Source organism: Oryza brachyantha, chromosome 11 (assembly GCF_000231095.2).
Source record: "Oryza brachyantha chromosome 11, ObraRS2, whole genome shotgun sequence".
Lineage (NCBI taxonomy): Eukaryota > Viridiplantae > Streptophyta > Magnoliopsida > Poales > Poaceae > Oryza > Oryza brachyantha.
This window is the reverse complement of record NC_023173.2, coordinates 7,292,165-7,314,383: the sequence shown is the minus strand read 5'-3', so window position 1 is coordinate 7,314,383 and position 22,219 is coordinate 7,292,165. Positions and strand designations below refer to the sequence as shown.

Sequence of the window (22,219 nt, the reverse complement as noted above, 5' to 3'; positions counted from 1 at the left end):
GTATATTTGTAGTGATATATCACACATTAATCTATCTTCATAAATCTTTTTATATGTTTTGATAACTATTTAGATAGTATGTAATAGACGAAGGGACGCCCTCTCGAGAGCTTAAAACACTGTCATGCCCAGAAATTCCTCACACGAATTTCTGAACTTAATTGTGTATTAAAATCCCTGTCCAGGACCAGCCAAGGTACACAAAAAGACAATGTTGATTACATAACCGTTGTTCTTAGAAACAACTGACAATAACATTTATCCTAACGAAAATGCAACGGAAAGATAACGTAGACTAGCTCCAGCGGGTACGGCTCTAGTCCACAGGCAACGCTTCGACGGCGAATCAGCTCACTCCTGAGAGTCACCTCCATCAGACTCAACTTCTAACTCTGAAGGGGGAAATTGAGCAACGCTTGGTACAAACCACCGTATCAACAAGCAGCATGGAAAAGAGAGTAATAAATGATGTATAAAGATCATCAAGGGCATGCTAGGGTTAGTTGCAATAAAGCAGCATTTTAGTAAATACTAGAGATTAAACTGAATAAAGGTGACTAAGAAAAAGAGTCAATAAATAAATAACAGTTGTAAAATACCACAACACTGTCCAACGTTATACCACGTTGCAGTAGTCCCAAATAAAAGCCAGTTTACCTAGGTTATTAAAGGTTCACTAATCACAGTGAAGCTGGGAGTCTGCCTGTAACCGTGGACACGGCTATTCGAATAGATTATACTCTGATCAGAGGTGTACTACTGTACCCACAAGACACGACTCCACTACACTTGAATATACGCCGACATATCACCATGGTATACTGGAAAGGAGACCGTGATAGGACCCGTCACATAACACTCCCTGTTTAATCGCACCGCACTTCAGGTTTCACCCCCTCCTTTACACCAAGTCGAGCAGTCCCCTCTTGTGCCTTGGTAGATCCGGAAGTAGCAAAGGCTTTCGTTACACTAATATTGCCCGTCCATACTCCATCACGCCTACCCTTGCCTTGGTATATCAAATAGTTTGAAGCCATGCTTCAAATCCCATCTTACCCATTTCGGCATATGGTTAGCACTAAATTATTTCCAGGGTTTCCCGTGAACCGGTCCTTAATTGCCATGAGTGCGACTCTCAAAACCATGCACCCACAGACAGCCCACCATTAGCAACATTTTAGTTGTCATTAATCCTAACCGGGTAATGAATCATTATTAACTAATCATAATTAATGAGTGATCCCATGAGCTACTTGTTCTAAGCACGGCCAAGCATTAATCCTAGGCCTAACTCTAATCAAGTTACCCCTGGTAATCAAGAAATAAAGCTGGATAAACAACGGCATAATAATTGGTCACCCGTAAAATAAATACCATAAGTACTTTGATTGAAACAATGCATATTTGAATAAATAAAGAGAGGAATTTGCAATAATAGGTTCAATATGATCAAAGATTAGTGCCACTTGCCTTGCTCTAGTCCCTGGGGTACTATGGCGACAATCTCAAAATAAATCGGCGCTTCGGCGGGATCCTGTTAACGCCAGATTTTAGCAAATCGCCGCTATGAATTAATATAAGATTAAAGACCAAATTAGACAGGAAACATGACAATCAGATAGAAGACCAGGCGGAATACGACTCGGATTCAGCCGATGGAGTCCAAATCGAATAAGAGATAGAGTCCGATTAGGCCTCGAATGTTACAGATAGATTCGGGAATAATCAGAGTCCGTGTAATTTAATTTTATTTGTTAATTAGAGTTAGTTTAGATTTTTGGCAACACATTTTTGGCACGCCCAGTGGGACGCGTGTGCTATTTTACTCACAAACAATCGTCTGATTAGAAGCCAAAGATGTCTTCCGAAGAGGTCAATGTGAACAACTTAGTCACAATGGAAGATTTGACGAGAGAACAAAAGCAACTGGTGGAGCAATCCTTGCTAGATTATCAAAAGCGTTGTCTTCAATCTTTCGTCATGACGCCAGAAGGGCCAGTTCAGAAGATTCAACTCCCGAAGCCGATGAATGAAACACTTCAAGATACAGTTGATGAATCGGTTTGGCGTGCCTTGTTCGATCAGTTCGGAGTTTTGATGAGCATATTTTAAGACTTGATCAAGACAAAAATTGATGAATACACTGCTCAAGGAGTTCGACTCGGGGGGCAACATCGGCCAGAGGAACCTCATCAATATTGGTGTGGTGAATACGATGCAAGGGAAGATGAGTTGGCCGATAAAGTTGTTGAGGTAATGAGGGAACAATTTGGGATCAGGCCAAAAAAGCAAATAGATCTATATCGGCGTCCATATCCTGAGTGGTTTGATAGGGTTCCATTGCCACGCCGATATAGGATCCTAGAATTCTCCTTATTTTCAGGGCAAGATAATGTTTCTACAATTGAACATGTTAGCCGATTTCTAGCACAATGTGGAGAGGCATCGGCTCATGACACCCTGAAGGTTCGGTTGTTCCCACTGTCACTTTCTGGAACGACTTTCACATGGTTTTCATCGTTACCTCCGAATTCTATCAGAAGCTAGGCCGATCTAGAGAAGCAGTTTCACAGATACTTCTTTGCTGGCGTGGATGAGATGACACTTACAGATTTAATTCTGGTTAAGTAGCAGGAAGGAGAATCGGCTATGGAATATATACAAAGGTTTCGTAATGTTCGCAGCCGATGCTATAATTTGAGCTTAGATGATAAACAGATGGCAGAGCTTGTATTTGGAGGGCTACTAGAACCAATCAAAGACAAATTCTTTTGCCATGAGTTTGCAAGTTTGGCCCATCTCGTTCAAGCAGTATCGGTTCATGAAAGCTGATTGCGGAAGGAGGCAGAAGAAGAAAAAATTTAGAGTTATCAAAGCCGGAGAAGAGAAGATAATTTTGAAGTATGAGTTCTCATACTCCAAAATTGGGGGGCATGTGTTAACGCCAGATTTTAGCAAATCGCCGCTATGAATTAATCTGTGATTAAAGTCCAAATCAGACAAGAAACAGGACAATCGGATAGAAGACCAGGCGGAATACGACTCAGATTCAGCCGATGGAGTCCGAATCGGATAAGAGATAGAGTCCGATTAGGCCTCGAATGTTACAGATAGATTCGAGAATAATCAAAGTCCATGTAATTTAATTTTATTTGTTAATTAGAGTTAGTTTAGATTTTTCCGATCGGGACTTGTGTGTTAGAGATAAAATCTATTATAAGTTTGTTATTTCTTTTTATCTATTAGGAGTTGTATGTCGTGTCCAACACGGCCTAGCCTCAACCAGTGGGTATAAATATGTATGCCCAGGGTCATTGTAAATCATCTACCAATCAATGAGATCAACTTCTTTCGGCGCATCGCCACCCTTCTAACCGAGGTTTCAACTCCAGCAGAACTTGGCACCTAACGTGGGGCTGCATCATCTCGATCCCCGACGGGGGGTAAGTCCTACGTTCCGCCGGGCCACGGTAATCATTCGGTTAGATTAGAACTGTCTCGTTTCGGTCTGATCTTCTAATCTAGTTGCGCGATTGCTAGTTATCGTATCAGTTTCAACTTAGATCACTTTCGTGTTTTGAGTTGATCTGGTTGACCACTTTGGGTGATCTATGTTAGTTTGATATGCGCTATTTGACATATTCAATCTAGTACTGTCTCGGTTAGGTTCGATCTAGTAGACTGCGTCTGTGAGATGGTTTATATCAGGTTGATATATTTTACTCATTGTTTTATCGGAGTACTAGCCGATAAGTTACCAGTCATCGGCTCATTGGCTTGATAGCAATCTAGATCTGTTTAGTATCTATCCTAACATTGCTAGGTTTAATTTTGAACCGTCTTGGTTGGGTCCGATCTTTTATGATTATTCTTAGCAATCTGGGCTAGGTATTTTATAGATCTTGGTTGTTTGTCCGCCGTCTGTAGCCGATGATTTTTTGCCGATCTACATGCTTATCATATTTATATCAATAGATTAGCCGATTGCTTTACTGCATTATTTCTATACCAATCGGCTTGATTTAGTTAGATCGGCAGTTATTTATGTTGCATCGGCTTGTGAGAATTACATGCAAATTGGTTTAGCTGATCGTAACATGTGATTTATTGTTTATTCTAAGTAATTCATCGGTTTATTTATTAGCCTTATCGATCTTCATGTTTCCTATAAACATATTGTGCTCGACTGTGTACTGTCTTGGTTAAGTCTAATCTCTGCACGTCTAGTTCGATCTGGTTATAGGGGTTCGTCCGATCGACCTTCATTAATAAGTAACTTGACGAATTACGTTGGTCTAATATTTATTTCAAGTCTATTTCTATTGGTGTTTCTAGCCGATCCATGCTTTTTACACCCGATCGTTCATCCTATCGGCTAACCATTGCAGCATCAACATCTGATCGGCTGGATATTTTGTTACCTATCGGCTCGATAGTCAATCGGCTTGCTTTATTTTTTATCTTGTCAGTTGCAAGATCAAACTGACTGGCACGCCCGCGCATTCCAAGAGTTTAGGTCCTGCACTAGAGCTGTCTAAGATTGAATCCTATGCCTTCGTGTGTGACACGTCGAATTGTCGTTTTCGACGTCAACAGATCCGAATCTAAGCGACAAAGCACAAAAATAAATAAAAAAGGCACAAACTCTACTGAAACAGAAAAAGAAAGTATTTTTAATGGATTATTGACAATTTTATGAATTTAATGAAATTTGAAGGGACTTAAACGGAGACCGGACGAATTAGTTATGTAATTTAGAAGTTTTCTAGGTTTTTAACTAAACAGAAAAGTCCTAAATCAATTATTGCGCAATTAGATAGGGCGATGATGTCAACGGAGGGGTGAGGTGGCGCCGACAGGTGGGGGCCACCTGTCGGTGGGAGAAGGGGAGGATGAGGGGCTGACCAGTGGGCCCGAGGGGGAGGAGAGGGGAGGTGGCTGGCACGCGGGCCCTACCGGTCGATGACACTGAACAGAGAGGAGGGGGAGACGGCTTTGGCCGGGCGGAGGAAGGCGGTGGCGCTCGGGCGCGGAGGACGGCGACCAGCGGCGAGCAGCACGAATCGGCGGGCGGTGCCGAACAGCTACAACCCGACGGGCAGCGGCGCGAGGGCCGACGACGACGCTAGGAGCGGCGGTGCCGAAGGGAGGATGGCGGCGGCTTGGGGAGGACGACGACGGCGGCATGACATGAGGGTGGCGGCGCTCCGGCAACGACGGGGTCGCGTCGGTGACGGCGAGCCAACGGGGGTGGCGCCAGGACGGGGGCGTCAGCGGCGCTCCAGCGGCACACGCGCATGGTGGTGGCACCCAGGTCGGCGGTGGCGGCCGAAGAGAAAAAAGGGAGGAGAGAGGAAGGGAGATGCTCACCGGCGAAGGCGAGGGCGAGGAGAAGTCAGCGAGGCGGCGGAACACATGACGGCGACTGGTGGCGAGGCACGGGTGGCGAGATCGATTCGGCGGCGGCAGCGGCTCGGGTTGGGCGGTGATCAGCGGCGGAGGGGAAAAAGGTGAGCGGCGGCGCGAGGCGGCAGGATATTTATGGTGCGGGGAGGCCGGCTAGGGCGGAGGCGGCGGTTAGAGGCCAGGTCACGCACGCGAGCGCGACTGTCGGTGGGCGTTTCAGGCGGCGGAGTTGGGGACGGTTCCGGCGGCGGCGCGGACTCGGTCAGGGAGGTGGCGTCGGTCACTGACGGGCAGGGCCGGCTTGTCAATGGCGTGAGGGAGGGGGGAGGCTGGACTTCGCGGCGGGCGCGAGAGATGGGCCGACGGGCGGGCGTAGGGGTTGGGCCGGCGGCTCGGCCGAGAGGAGAGGGGCGCGCGGGAGATCAGGAGGAAGAGATGGGCCACGCAGTTGGGCCGGCCCGAGGAGGAGAGGAGGCTGGGGAGGAAAAGAAGGAAAGAAGAAAAAGAAAGGGACGAAAATTGGACTTCGGCCCAATTTGGAAAGGAAGGGAAAAAGATTAAAAAAGGAGGGGAAAAAGAAAAGCCCCACTTTTGCCGAATTTTAAATTATGTTTTTGGTCAAATTTTTATATTTTTTAATCTGAGTTTAAATTCAGTTAATCGATTTGCGAACCATGATTTAATTAAATTAATTCCTTTAGAGGGATTTTCCTGAGTTTTAAGCCAATTATTATTTACGAATTTCTTTTATGAATTAGGCTTGGGATTAAACTCCGGGTGTGACAAACACTTCCCCGTATATCAATAATCAAACCTATAATCTTGTTGGAGGGATCAATGGCTCGCGCCATAAGCACAGCTTCTGAAATGCTTCACTACTACTCCACTGCGGTACTTTTAGTGGCTGCCCCTCACTATCACGAAAAGTCAGAAGGCTGTCATGAAGAACTTAATTCGGTTAAAATTAATATATCATCACAAAAAACAAAGGACTTTGAACAAAGATTTAACAAAGAAACAAACTGGACAAAGTAAACTACAGTTAGTGTCCCCGTCTCAACTGCTATTCAAATTTTATGCTGTTTGTTTAGTATCAATATGAAGAAGATAAACCATTTGGTGCTATGATTAAACAGAAGAGGACTTTTGGTTTATACGGGTATTTTGGTACTTTAAACAGAAGAGAAACAATATAGTGCTATTTACCGGTAGAATTATACTACCAGTATAATCGATATGGACTGTTGTTTCATAAGGGTATTTTGGTACTTTACTAACTCAATGATTAGCCGTAATATTGGTATTTATGATTTTATTAATTCTTCATAAGATGTTTTATCTATTCATCATATTGTATCGCAACCTAGCACATACTTAATGGTATGCATCCTTCCACAGGAGCAATATGTATGATTTTACCCATCTAAGCCCCCTTTTATTGTGACAATCATGCCCTCCATATGTTTCTACTGCCACAAGTGAGATTGCAGTAAAAATAAATCTAAATCATTCAATAAAACTAGATCAATGGTTCAAATTCATTTCTAGTACTAGTAGAAAGCACGGTGGGGCTCGACAAGAATTGGTACACCCTCAATTGCGACACAAGTACAAAGTCTTTGCTTCGCTACTAGTCAATTGCAGAATAAACAGAAGGGGACTCCTAAATAGGATGAAGATGATCATGCACAACTAATTAAGTTTGTGTGCTTTCTTCAAACCAATGACAAGAAGTCGACACCTATCTTTAACGACACAAGGTTTAAATATCTTAAATCCTCCGGTTAGGAGGGCAGATGTAAGCATCTCCAAAATATTACACCTTGTTTGGAGATATGTTCAATGTGACCAAGTCTACGAATAAGCATGATAACCAGCGTTTCACTCATCATTTCATAATCCAAAATCATGCGCACGATTATCAACGATAATTGCATGAAAAATGTATGAATTTGGGTTCAAATTTTTATATAAAATCATGTGGTAGGGAGAGATTACCGCTGCGGTTTTGGTGCAAACAATAATCACAGCATCTAGGACGATAATTTTGGCAGTTCTAAGGATATCGATAATCACGGTTTTGTGTGAAAACCGTGTGATATGTTGTGGTTATCGCGATATATTACCATGTTTTTTTTGGACTTTTTTTCCAATTTATTTTTCAAAACTTTGAATTCTCACGATAATTACTGAACCAAATTGCGTTTTATCATTGTCATGCCTTGACAACATGGCCGGTTATCGTGATAATCACGATAGTGCAAACCCTGATGACAACACGGCAACATCGTGATAATCACGATAGCGCAAACCCTGATGACAACACGGCAACATTTTACTGCGACGGTGTTAGTGTGTTCTACATGCAATAGATCAAATTTTGGCCAAGTTAAATCGATCGTTTTAAGAGCCTCGAATACAGATTATGTGTGTGCATCCTTCAGCTATCAGGTGTGATCCCTTCAAAGTACGTTTGAAATATATGCAGTTTGGTTGAAACATTAATTCTATCATGCGGATTTTTCCAGTCAAGAAAAAGGGTCAACTAGGAGGGATTACACTTGGTGCATTTGGATGCTCACACCAACAGATACCACACTACCACCACAGAGCACAAATCACATGCACTGCATTTACACAAGCTCAAAATATTGTGGTGGACATCGAACAACATATGCATACCCGCTAAACGCATAAAGCACGCGTGTAAATTTCTAGGATTGATAGAAACCAGATCCAAACATAGGATTTGAACAATGGTGGGTTAGATCCCATGGACAACACCCGTGTTAAATCTAGGATTTAAAGCGTATGTGATGCAACACGACGCACACTAACTTTCATGAATAACCTCATTTGAACACGATGTATGTAACCATCCATACTTGTCTTTTATAATAACTTGTTACTATAATAAGTAGATCTTAAAACAGGTAAATTTTCTATTCATCCAATGGTTGATAGAATGCTTGTATTAGTCGTCGAACTTTGTCAATGGCAACTAGCAATCGAATTCTCAATTCCTGCTGTAGAACTAGTCAAGGCGCACGTCTTCCAAGTAAAACAGGAGCTGAATTTCTTGGAATTGCATAGTATTCCATGTCAGGAACGACCGGGTAGCATATGTCAAATTTAATCAAATTACGAACACTTGCTCACTTCTAGTATGCATGGTACGTGGCCATATCCTTCGATCTCCCTCCATTGCAACTGAAGATTGGATCTTGAGTGTCGATTTTCTAGGTTGGCAATAATACATATGACACTACGTGAGAGAGCTTAATAATGATGGTGACTCATGATGACAATTTGTACGTGTTTAGGCCCTCGAGGGGAGATAATACTTACTCCTGCTTGTGAATGGAATTGTCCTGTTTCAACGAGGCATGTCCAGGTTGTCCTCTCTTCCCATAGTTGGGACCCCTGCTCCCTCTTACATAGGATGAGGGGAAGGATTTACAAGAAATGTTATAATAGTTGGTTACAACTAAATCATCCTATTATACCTATGAAAGATATACATTTAGGATCCTTAAGATTTATATCTTATTCTGGGATTTATTTTTGTAGATTATCTAATATATATACTAAATTGAGTACTTGGTCTATACATCACCCTAATACGGAAGCGTTAGGTATGCTGACCAGAATTAGAACCCATGGCAACACTGATGATCTCTCTTATGTTGATCAATGTAGACGTCCATGTAGGCGTTGTAGTTGTTCGGTTGATGTAGGAGTACTTGCATGCTTAATCTCAAAGGGATCATCAACGTTCAAGAGGGTGGCGGAGGGGCGTCGGGTCACCGCCTACATTGTCCTTGGATAGCCCTTTGAAACTACTCCAGCACCCTAAGAAATTGTATTTAGGGTTTTTGCTGAGGGAGAGTAAGCCGTAAGTTTGATCATCACCCTACTCACGGTCGGCCTCCCCCTCTTAGAGGATATGTTACGAGTGTGTGCGCTCAATTTCGGCAGAACTTGGGATAAGAGTGTCGTATGCGGAGTTTTCATACAATAACAGTTACCAAGCTAGTTTGCAGATGACACCTTTTAAGACGTCGTATGGGTGGAAATGTTGTACTCATCTTTTCTAGGATCAAATAGGTGAACAACAAGTGTTTTGCATTGACATCTTGAAGAAGGCGACTACATGTACCTTCATGTCACTTCACAAATTTCACCAGTTTCAAACCAAAGTAAAATTAGCACTACGGTTTGCGAGTTCATACAAGATTTTGGGACGCAAAGGCAAAGCAGCATATTAGTTGGAGCTGCCTCCTAATATGGTAGGGATACATGGCATCTTCCATGTATCCTAGATGAAAATATGTTTGAGGTACCAACTGAAGAGGCTGACCTAGAATACAAAGAAAACTAAGAGGATTTCACTTATGTGGAGAAGTTGATCTGAATCTTGGAGACCAGTGAGAGAAAATACTAAGAGTCAGGTCATTCTTTTTTGTAAAGTTCAATGGAGACATCTCTAAGAGGCAAACCGGGAACATGGTTCTATTTAAGAGGGTACTTTTATCACGTCCCAAGTTTAACCCTAGGATTAAGTTGTAAAAGAAATTTAATTTTAGAAATTATTTAATTAAGTCAAGAGGCAAACAAATGAAATTAAAAGGCTTAATTAATAATGGGAAATGGACCAGAATAATTTTTCTTATATTCTTCATACCAAAACACACTAACCGGATTTTTACTAGAATTTTCAGAGAAAAATAAGTATTATTAAACAATAAAAATCCATTTCAGAAATTAAGAGAATTAAGAAAATATTTGTTTTTTTCCTTCCTTGGGTCGTGGGCCATTTTTGGCCCATCTTTCCCCTTCAGCCTTCCTTGGTGCGTTCACTCCTCCTCCTCATCTCCATCTCTCGCTTGGGCCCTCTCCCTTCTCCCTCCGGTCGAGCAGCCCAGTCGCCTACTCCCCTCGCACACCTTCATCCATCTCTATTGCCCCACTTGGCCTCTCAGGCCACAGCAGATTGGTTCACCGATGGATGGGGTCCACTTGTCAAGCAAGTCTTTCTCGACTGAGTGACACCACCGAGTCGTCTGTCGCCTCTCGTGTCGGGTTTCGCGCACCCTCGCACCACTTACTTGCATCCACCAGCCCCCATACAACCTCTTCCTCGTTTTTCCAGAGCACGCACGCGCACCTGCCGCTGCATAACCGACATCGTGCCACCTAGATCTGTCGTTCCGACCCCTCCGACTACCTACATGCTATGAATCTCCCCATCCCGAGCCTCCCCATTTGTTTTGGAATTTGTCGACGCCATTTGCCGCTCCTCCCCTGCCCTCCAACGTTGCCCAGTCACTGCCACACTCCCCTCTATCTTTCTTTCCCTCCGGTCACCGTTGTCGCCGTCGCACACGGACGCCCGTGTTCGCTGAGTGCTCACTGCCCTGGCCCTCATGCTCCGCTGCGTCATCCACTTCCTCTCGTACTGCCCAGCCGTTGCCTCCGGTGTGCTGGCTGAGCTTGCCCGCCGCTAGTCATGGCGCCACCGCCGCCGGTGGTCATTGCCTCCCTTCCTCCTGCGCCCGCTGTCTGCTCAACCTCAGGCCGATCTGGACCACCCATGCGTCCATGCGCCGCCCTCGCACGACCGCCCACATCTACGCCCCAGCTCAAAATTGTTCAATAAATTGTAAATACTTTTCTATTTAGCTAGAAAAGATTAGTAAACTTTAAAAATTCATAATTATTCATACCATCTCCATTTAATCCTATTAAAATTCTAGTAAATCTAGAAAAAATGTCTATAATCCAATAAAAATAGTTTCTTTTACCTTTTTGCCAGTGTATAATTTTGTGCTTTTTTTCATTTTATGCTTTAGATTTTAGCGATTCCAATGTTTCGGTCTATTAATAAAATGGTTGCCTAAGCTTTTCTAGAGTTGCAAGGCAAGTTTCACTTCAATTGTTGATCATATTGTATGTTGTTATTTTCACAGTTATGTTTCGGTCTATTGTGTATTATTTTGCAATTATATGCTATATGATTAATTCCTATGCTTATTCTATTTGCATATGCTGTATTGACCTTACCTTGTCACATAAGTATTCTTTATATGATGTTTAATTAAATGGTTAACCATGCTTAGTTCCTTTATCACATTTATCTTGGATGTGAAACTATTATTCATTCTCATTTGAATTGTTGAACTATTTCTAAATGAGAGTAGTTCATGTGATAGGGTTTATAAAACAACTAAAACTTAACTAATGGTGAGCTGTGAGTGTATGGTTTTGCTAGTTGCTCTCATAACACAGTTAAGGATCGATTCATAGAAAACTCTTAGAAGACTAAAGCATACTTACCATGAGCCAACGTAGACAATAGCTAGACTAGAAGTATAGCTCCATCCTCTCCTAAGCACCTAGGCGAGGGCAGAAGGGATGGAGTTAGGTTGGTTTGGGTAATGGGATAGCTTGCCTAACAGGGGATTATCCATGTGGGAAGTACAACCTGTTTGTGAAGTAAATGGCTAAAGGTGGGTTACACGAATATATCACATTCTCATGTGGGAAGTGCAAGCTCATGATGAGTGCAAGCTCATGATGAAACGAATGGTTAGAGGTGGATTACATGCATGGTCCTATCACATTCTCTTAGCAAGATGTTATGATAGCATACTGACATATAGGTGTGGTAGCATATTGACATATATAGGTACGTATAGGAGACTGTCTTTATGGATATGTTAAGAATAGCCATGCCCGCAGTCACTGTGGAATAGCACAATATTGGTGGATCCGCAGATGGTTAATCTTGATACAATACAGCGTAGTGTAGTGCTGCCTGTTTTAACTTTGTTTTAATAATTATTTATATTTTTTTTATTTTACTAAATTATGCAAGTTACCCTTGGAGTTTCTTTCCATTGTAATCTCTGTGCATTATTACTGTGTTTTATTTCTCCGGCGTGGCACAGATGGCTACGCCGAGAAAAAAACGGGCAAAAACTAAATGACAAATGACAGGGCAGAGGCCAGAGGGGCTTGCATGGGACTATGGGAGCTGCACAGGCCTCTCATGCTTGTCCAGCTGCCTCCCTGCACACCCTGTGGTATAAGCTGAAGGTGAATACAGTGCCAAACACAAGAAAAAACACAAACTACATCCGGGCATTCTATTCTATATGTACATCAGTGGCCATCGGATATATCTGGAAAAGGATGTTCTGCATAAAGGGCAGCAACGTCCCAGATACATACGCTGGGCGTTCTCCACATGCCAAAAGTGGCCCATCACATAAACAAAAGAGATTCAGCGGCACAACCAGCTCGCGGGGCAGCATCACAACATCTAGCATTCCTAACATACCATCAGTAACTATGTACATAAAGCATACCAGATTAGTTTGCGTGAAACTTACCACGGCGCACCCACGACGCTGCTGAATTGCTGCTCGGTGGACAGAGATGACCGCTTGAGTTCGCTGGCGTCTACTCTGAGTCTTGATTTCTCCACGGCGTGGCTCATCTTCTGTGAAATCGCATGCTGCTTCATGCAACGGAAGAGATGGGCATGTGTTTCGAACTGACGGAGAACCATACTTAGCATGCTGACTTCTGTACAGAGCTTCTGATCATCAGTTTCTTCTTGGGCAATCTTCCTATCCGATTGTTCCATCATGTCCTGTATTTTGGACCAGCTGTTCTTCAAACTGAGCAAAGTTTCTAGGCGAGATCGCAGGTGCCTGACATCAAAACCGTCTGCTTCCAACAATGAAATACCCTTCATTTTATCTTCGAACACTGCATTATTGTCATGGACATTCAATTTCTTTATGCTATCTGCTAAATTGGCGAAAGAGAACATCAAACCTAATGCCATTCCTTCACGAAGCTCTGGAACATGCTTCCATAACTGATGAAAATGTGGTCGCTGTGGCACTTTACTGAATATTTCCATTGCCTCGATCTGTGCCCACAACGGGGAGGTCCTCACGAATGGAGGTTCAACAATAGCCAAGGCTTCTGATGGTTGACCGGCCATAATAATCTCATGCACATGTAAAGATTTCTGCATCAAGGGGCAGCAAGGGTCCTGTGTTCTTGCAACATACTTGGATATTGGTGTATCCTGAACATTGTTTGAAACGATCAAGCTGCTACCAAGTTCAGCATCAATAGACTGGCTCATATCAAAAGAAGATAACTGAGTTATCGTTGAATAGTCGATGGACTGGCTACTTTCAGCAACACATTCTAGTGATCCTACCATGGGTGAACTGTGACCCTGCTGTGAAACTCTGGTTTGTTCATTGAGTGTAGACTCCCAGGTTGAACTTTGTGCAAGGACAATTTCACCCCTCACTGCAGATAAAGATGTGGTTGAGAATGGTCCACCAACACTGGCATGCTGAGTTTTAGGAGTAATAATGGCCAACTCCATCTCATTTGCTTCATGATCTACCTCGTACATGCCATCTTTCTTGTTATCCTCACAATTATCACTGACTGATGATTGGTTCGGCACCACATCATCGAACATTGCTGGAGACAAAACTGACAAATTCTCAGTTGGAACAGTACAATTCGTCACACACTCAACTATAGCTCCCAAGCTGTCCTTGCAGACCAGGTGAGCATGCCTGGCAGCTTCACAACTCTTTGCTGAAGGAAATAGATCCACTGTAGTATCTTCAGGCCTAACCAAAAACCTCTGACAAAAGTCTTCACGGGAGTCTTGGAAATTCACATCACCCGAAGTTGCAGGCAGTATTAGGTTCTCCTCTTGGTGAAGATCGCCAATTTCACTCAGTTTGATTATATCGACAATGCTACTTTCATGTGGACCTGAATCAATATTAGACATCATAAAATAGGCATTAGCAATCTAGTTAAGATGGCTTGTTTTTCAGTAATGAGCGCACACACCTTTACTGTACTCTAGTGCAGTTTGATCAATACAACTAACTGATTTTTTTGCTGAAGGAGTTCCAGAGCCAGCAACATCAGTAGACAGTACATCATGTTCATCCCCAAAGATCACTTTGGTCCCTGAAATATTTTGTTAATTATCAACTTGTTTCGAATTTTCTATATTATATTTTTTGGGGAGTAATCTACAGTAGTTTTAGTAGTATAAAACTTACGTTCTTCAAAGGTAGGAGCAATCTTGTTGGTTCCCTCAATTGTTTTGTGAACTCTGCATTTCTTTATCTGCATTTAAGTGTAAGAGGTAATAAAGAAAAATAATAATTCAAAGCTCACAAGCATTAGGTTTAAAAGAGTTAATAGAACCTCCGTAATGTGAAAACAACTCACACTTTCAAGATTCATCCCTGATCCCTCGGGTGCTTGAAAATAAATACACCCTTTCCTTTTCCTGGACATATCAATTCCAGCAAATGATCCAAAGTTTAAGTTATTTCCAGCACATGAAATCAGAAAACAGCCTTCATCAGTTGATGTCCTTTTTGATTCTTCAATTATGCTAAAATCAGGGTTATGTGATTGCACCCCTAAAAGTGGACCCTGTGGAATAGGTCTTAGTTTCCCAAACATCCCAAACAGTGAAGCTTTCAACTCCCCATTTTGTGGCACAGAAGGCATGATATCCATTCGAGAAGATGATGATTCAATAGGACTACCTAGAATAAGTGATGAATCTAAAGGAAGTGCTATCTGAGATGCTAATGCCAGTACTGCACTTTGTTGATTCACTGTTCCTTTAGGATAAGAACTAAGGTCCTTGATTTTGTCAAAATGTGAGCTTGGTTTATCTCTGATTTCACCATTGTCATGACATGATGCCAAGGCAGCAGGAATTGGCCTTTTTCGAGAAGTTGACTGTTGCCCTTCAGTGGCATGCTTCTGAAAAGAAAAAGGTATCACATCATATAGAGATCATTTTAATCCAAAAGGAGATCAAATATTGGGAAAATAAACAGATCAGATATCAGAGCAGTAGGAGACTGACAGAATTTACTTATATTGGTATTTGGTTCAAGAGCTAACTCTGTATAAGATCCCTGTGTGAATCAGAGCCAAGAGTGCAGATTCTAACTACAACTGATGTAAATCTTACAAATTTCAAATGTGTGTCCCGGTGTTTTGCCTTTTCATGTGCATCAATATTTGCACAAACATACAAATAACATTGCATATAGAGAATTAATGGATTATTCTATTAGTTAGGTCGAGGGGATTGAAAAGGTGTAGGTGGATGGTGCAATACAGCAACCAGCCCTACAAACAGTTCACAAACAACTATATCTCGATGACATAAACACTTGCAATTCATACATGATGCACATAAAAGGCATATCGAATACTGGTGATAATATCAGCAAAAAACACATTCTCCAGTGCTTCCAGACATGCTGAGCTCCCCAAATTTTTGTACATTCAAAAAAGGAATTGATTCCATAAAAGATGGGATCAACCAGTAAATAGAAAATTACTGATATTTCATCCTTGTGAGATTGTCATAACTTTAAGCATCCCATCATCATCAAAGTAAAATACACACCTAAACTCCAGATGTATTTCCAAAAAAAGGCAGAGAATATTTACTACCTTTGCTGCTGTCACACAGCGTATCCATTTTCTACCATCCCAGTCAAACCGTGGCCTCAGCCTTGTATTTTCAACTGTCAACTTATCCACGCATTCCACATCATCCATGCCTGTCATATGACTCTTCAGTTTAACAGTATACATCTTGCCAAATACACTACTTGAAGCATCCAAAACAATTCCAGGCCACCAGCTACTGTCATGAAAAACCTCTACATGAGAAGATGGAGAAAATCTGTATTTTGAGTCCATACGAGTGATTGTGTGTGCTGGCCGAATATACTGAGAATCAACAATTTCAGTTGTCAGTTCCCCATCTTCTCCGATGCGTCTATACTGTACAAAGAAATTGGTAGAACCAATCACTTTCAAAACAGTAGCAGGATTCCAAGACTCGCCAAAGCTTACTGCAGATCGACTCACTTCAACTAAGCCTCCCTTTCTGAATGCTGGACTTTCATCATCCTGCACATAAAAAGAGCATAGAACCAGGTTTAAATATTGCACCACATTGTAACACAAAAGGTTATTTGTCCTTCCCATTGTAACACAAAAGGTTATTTGTCCTTCCTTTTTTCTGATAAAAGATATTTTTGTTAGTGACAATTTCAAATCATTCACTCAGCCATCAACAGATTTATATTAAAATAATTAAAATGAATTCTCCATGAGATGCATAGACTATAACCTATTCCGCAGATTGATGGTGCCACCGTGCCAATGCTATACCTTGTAATAAAAAAGCAAGCCTTTACAGTCTTGTTTGTTTACCTCACAACAAAATATCTTGTTTGTTTACAAAGGCTTTATTCATTTATTCAGCATGTAATGGTGCGAAAATTTTGTGAAATTGTCCACAAACTTATTTTATGATTATGGGAAAATGGTCCACAAAACTTATACACTGATACTTGAGGTAAACAGTGACCATCTTTGACTTGCATATCTCAATCATCGCATCTCATTCACTTGCATTAACACCTGTACCCACTATGATCAATTCCTAAGACCAGCTGACTTGGCCATTGCCCTCTTAAGTTATTTTTATTTTACACAGCAACAAACCATAGTGGTCACATCGACATAACATGCCTCCATGTTTGATTATCTAGACACACGGATTAACATGTCGATTTGGCACACAGAAATACATTGAAAAGTTAATATATGTTTTTGATCATAAAGGAAAATAAATTATAAAATACTACAATCAAAAGAAAATGCATATTTATTTATTGTTTTCTACCATGAAAAAGACACTATGGTAATGTTTTTGTAAGAAAAGTACAACAGGAAGAGAATTTTGAATCCTAACCAAGCGGAAAGCAAAAGTTAAAAGGACCGACTTTTTGTTGTCGAGGTGCTATGGTGATGTGGTTGGGCTCGCTTACAAGCCAGATCTATGAAAGATCTACTTTCCAAAATAATAAAAATAAGTCTGTGACCACGACTTGATGAAATATTGATTGTGTTCACTAGACGTAATTAAATGTAAGCTTAGGTCATTCTTAGAAGGATATTACCAATTTCAGCCAAGATGCATGGGTATATTCTCAATTTGTTTTGTGTGTCACCATATGTGTCATATGAGCTCAAATTACCTTTTTTTTGTTGGAAAATTGCATGCGTATATTCTCAATTTTTTGTGTACGACACCATCTATTGTTATGTGAGCTCAAATTACAATTTCTTTGTTGCAAAAAAGCTGTAACTATTTTTTCCACGTAATGTTGAGTCAGATAATTCCAAAGCCTAAGTGTCTATCCATCGTTCAACGGTTTTCTCTCTATTCAGCCAGTTTTGCAGCCATGGTATCAAGAAATAAGGGTTCAGATAAATGGACAACCAAACAGCTAAAAACCTTAGTGGGTTAATTAGTGCTTGTCAGGACAGGTTTGGACTGGTCAAGATGATCCTATCAGGCCTTTCGATGGTTAATTAGCTGCAGGTCAACAACAAAATGATTGGTGTTTGTTTACTAGAGCTGTTCTCATTCATTATATCTGATCCAATTTTATTTCCTAGTAATTTATAAAGGGAAATTTTACCGTACTCCACATTCTTTTTTGTCCCTTTATTGCCCATCAATCCAATAGGTGATATTCATCTTACCTCATAGGAGGTAACAGGTAATATAAGTATTATCTAGGTCTCATGCACCTTGAATGGAAAATGAACTCTATGATCAAAATCTGAAAAAAAAATCAAGTTTGGCATTATAATATGAGTATTCGGATATTAAATAATTCAAATAATAAAATATCCATTTTTCAGTTTTCAAAAAAATATTCTGTTTATCTTTCACATATTCAGAATTTAAGAGTATAAATCAATCATTTATCTATTTTAAATTACTTGAACTTTAGAAGTTTCATCTGTAGCCGGATTTGAATGAACAAAAAGAAATTAATTTGTTAGTTTTTATTTACCCCTATTTTCTTGCCTGCGTAATTTAATCTATAAAGAATATTTATGTTCTTTGCATCTTTCCTTTCTTGATGCAATTTATAACGTAAGAGGAGGAAATATTTTTAATTAGATACTCCCTCCATCCCATAATATAAGGCGCAACTACCACTAACACAAAGACGAAGAAAGAGTTATAACTATCTTCTCATTTAGATTACCTAAGTGCATATATGTAATGTGGTTGGACGTTTTGATGGTGGATAATTTAAAATAAATCAAATTTAGAGAAAAGATATATACTAGTTAAGGCATACTTGTAGGCATGTCTTATATTATGGGACAAGGAAAAGATAGCAATTGTGTCTTATATTATGGGACTGGCGGAGTAGGTTTTAGCCATTTTAAAAAATAAAAAGAAAATGCCATAAAATACGATCAATGGCTAGGATTTGTTGTTGGGTCTTACCACCTTGGAGGTAAGGAGCACCATAAAACGGCTCATTTGTAAAATGAGATGGCATTCATTTACTACCCAAATCCGTAGAAAGAATGGCTAACCGCAAAAGACGACAATCGGCCGAGCTAGGGTTTGCGGATGACCAGGCCGTCCATGAACAACATCTCTCTAGATGGGCCACACAGATTCCCATAGGTCATACTCAGCATATTACTCTACCATGCTAACACTACATTTCCCCTCTGGTTTCTTCAAAAATCAAACGATATATTTATAAATAAAAAATAATTTATGTAAGTGAACGAATGAGCTCGGCTTATTACCGCATCAGCAGCCGGGACCCAGCGGCCACGGCGGAACACGCGGTGCGGCCGTAGCGCCGCCTGCTCGAACTCCATCACCTCCCGCGACGTCGGGAACGCCACCGCGTACACCCTCCGCCGGGGCTCCACGTCCAGCGGCAGCGGAAGGCCGGTGACCACGCCGGACCACCACCCCTCGTTGTGGAACGCCTCGACCATGTCGTGCATCGCAAACCCCTCGGGCCCCGGCTCCACCGCCGGAGGCGGCCGCGGGCGCACGTCGTGGGCGCGGACCTCCTCCCGCAGCGGCGGCGGCGGCGACGACGACGAAGACCCCGGGCCCTCCTCGCCCTCCTCCAGCGTGGAATAGACCACGGCGTAGCCGTAGCCGCGGCCGCCGTCGTCCGTGAGGTGGGCTTCGACGGTGGCCTCGTAGAACGAGCCGACGAAGCCCGGGTCGTCGCTCCCCACCTCCACCTCCGCGCCGACCGCGAACAGGAGCACCTCCTCCTCCTCCTCCACCACCACCTCCTCCTTCACCTCCTGCCCGTCCCCCTCCCCACCCTCCTCCTCCACTCCGACCGCGGCGGCCCGCCTGGCCCGCTTCCTCGAGCGGCCGCGGCCCATGGTGGGGGGAACGACCTACCGCCGCGCACGTCGGCTGGCTTCCTTCCTCTGCTGCGCGCTCCGGCGTTCGTGCGTGCGGTCTGGTCCTCGGCTTCTCCGGCGAGTGGGTGGGGGTGGCGGAGGCAGAGAGGGGAGAGGAAGGGGTTTTGCGGTGCGTGCAAGCGGCCGGCGCGACTACCGAGGCGGGTGGGGCGAAGCGGACGGTGGGGATGGAGGCTGCGGGACACGTGGAGGGACATGATGAGGTTGCGGGGATTGCGAGTGGAGGCGGTCTCGCGCCGCGAGGCGGGGAGGCGTGTGCGTGTGTTCTCGTGGAGCTCGGCAGTGTGAGCGGTGACGTGGCAGTGATGGTAGATACATCGAGGGCGGAGGAAGGGTCCACGCGTACGCTGCTCTGCTACTGCGGTTGCTCGCCACCGTCCGATCGATGATGCTTGAGTTTGTCGGTTGCTTTTGCCTGAGTTTGCCTCTGCTGTTTATTACTGCATCTGGTCCGTCTCAAAATATAATTGATTACTATTTTTTATTGCAATATACTGTACTATATATTAGTAAATGTATAATTCTGTTAAAGTATTTTTTAAGATAAATATATGCAGATACGTATAGTTACGATCAGGGTTCACGTTACCGTGGAAACCTGGCCCTCTGCGGAGAGTCGGCTTCGATAAGTCGTGATAATCGAATTTAAATTTGAGGAGAATTTAAAAATTTTGAGGAAATTTAATGGAAAAATATATCTTGTATAGGTTGATATATAGTGTAGTTTTGTAAAGAAATTTATTAAAAAGTGTATTTTCGGTGTAATTAAAAATCATAAACGAGAATTTCGGAAAAAAAATTAAAAATAGCCTATTTGTAAATAATATTTTATAGGAAGATGGTTAAGAATATTTTGTTGTTGAGTCATTATTAATTTGCACTAGAAACTAGGGTATATACTGTTGAAATACAAATATACAACGATGGATATATGGAAAATATGTTTGGAGAAAAAATTTATGCGCATGTTAGTAATAATGGATGGTAGGTATAGTTTTGACGTAGCAATCAAAATAAAGTTGTTGGTACTATTGATGTGAATTATTTGGTGAAGGGTATTATAACAATGTATGTTTGTATGTTGCAATATCAAGAATTTAGGAAAGGTCGTATGAAAATTTTCTTGTTTTCTGTATAACATGTCCTATTTTTCCTATGTCACAAATATAGTCACAAAATATTTTCCTATTTTTCATGTATTTTTTTGATTTTTTAAAGTTTTTTTTATTTGATATCACACCCGCGATCTCATCGCGATAACCGCGGTTTCAGCCACAAAAACCCCGCGGGAAACCACAGTTACTGCCATTCTCACGCGTTGTTCCAGCAAGTAGTTACTGCGGTTACCACGCGGTAACAGCGGTTACCGCGTGGTTTTGAATTCAAATTTTTTGTTTGCAAATTCGTTGCGGTTTTTGCGGCGTCCTGTTAACGCCAGAATTTAAATAATTACCGTTGGAGATTAAACTGTGATTAAAAACCGAATCGGACTGGAAATAGGGCAATCGGATAGAAGATCAGGTAAAATATGACTCGGATTCAGCCGATGGAGTCTGGATCGGATAAGAAATAGAGTCGATTGGGCCTATTTCCTTTTTCTCTAAGAGAGTTAGAGTTAGTTTAGATTTTTCCTTTATCTCTAAGAGAGTTAGAGTCCGATCGGGACTTGTGTGTTAGAGATAGAATTTACATGGGAGTTTGTTATTTCTTTTTATTAGTCGTTTGTCGTGTCCAACACGGATTAGCATCCACCTGAGGGCATAAATATGTATGCTCGGGGTTATTATTGTAAACCATCTACTTCTCAATCAATAGATCAATTACTCTCGGCGCATCGCCACCCTCCTAACCAAGGTTTCAACTCCGACGGAACTTGGCACCTGACGCGGGGATGCATCGCTTCGATCTCCGGCGGAGGGGTAAGTCCTACTTTCCGCCGGGCCACGGTAATCGCATCGGCTAAATTAGGGCTATCTCGGTTCAGTCTGATCTTCTAATTTGGTGGTGCGATTGCTAGTTATCGTATCATTTTCAAGTTGAGTTACTTCTGTATCTTGGGTTGATCTGGTCGACCACTTTGGGTGATTTACATTAGTTTGATATTTGCTATTTGACATATTCAATCTAGTACTGTCTCGGTTAGGTCCGATCTAGTAGATTGCGTTTGTCGGATGGTTTATATCAGATTGATGTATCTTGCTCATAGTTTTATCAGAGTACCAGTCGATAAATTATCTATCATCGGCTCATCGGCTTGATAGCGACCTAGATCTATTTAGTATCTAGCCTGACATTGCTAGGCGTAATCTTGAACTGTCTTGGTTGGGTCCGATCTACTATATTTTATAGGTCTTGATCGTTTGTCAGTCGTTTATAGCCGATGATATTTGCCAATCAACATGTTCATCATATTTACATCAATAGAGGAGCT

At 42.0% G+C, this 22,219-nt stretch overlaps 1 protein-coding gene across 1 annotated transcript; it reads right to left on the bottom strand.

Moving 5' to 3' along the window:
* Positions 1-12,553: 12,553 nt before the first annotated feature.
* Positions 12,554-19,746, bottom strand: LOC121055812. Its single transcript, XM_040529119.1, has 6 exons — positions 19,141-19,746; positions 15,952-16,416; positions 14,674-15,246; positions 14,526-14,592; positions 14,308-14,430; positions 12,554-14,226 (listed from the first exon to the last, which is right to left on the bottom strand). The coding sequence occupies exons 1-6, from the start codon at positions 19,744-19,746 to the stop codon at positions 12,797-12,799; spliced, it is 3,264 nt and encodes a 1,087-aa protein (XP_040385053.1). The 3' UTR covers positions 12,554-12,796.
* Between the last annotated feature and the right edge of the window lie 2,473 nt (positions 19,747-22,219).

Coding starts and splice junctions, on each gene's coding strand:
- LOC121055812 (XM_040529119.1), bottom strand. CDS start 19,746: ATGGGCCGCGGCCGCTCGAGGAAGCGGGCCAGGCGGGCCGCCGCGGTC. Junction 15,247..15,951: donor GCTGTGTGACAGCAGCAAAG/GTAGTAAATATT, acceptor TTTTCTTTTCAG/AAGCATGCCACTGAAGGGCA. Junction 14,593..14,673: donor GTTGTTTTCACATTACGGAG/GTTCTATTAACT, acceptor ACTTAAATGCAG/ATAAAGAAATGCAGAGTTCA.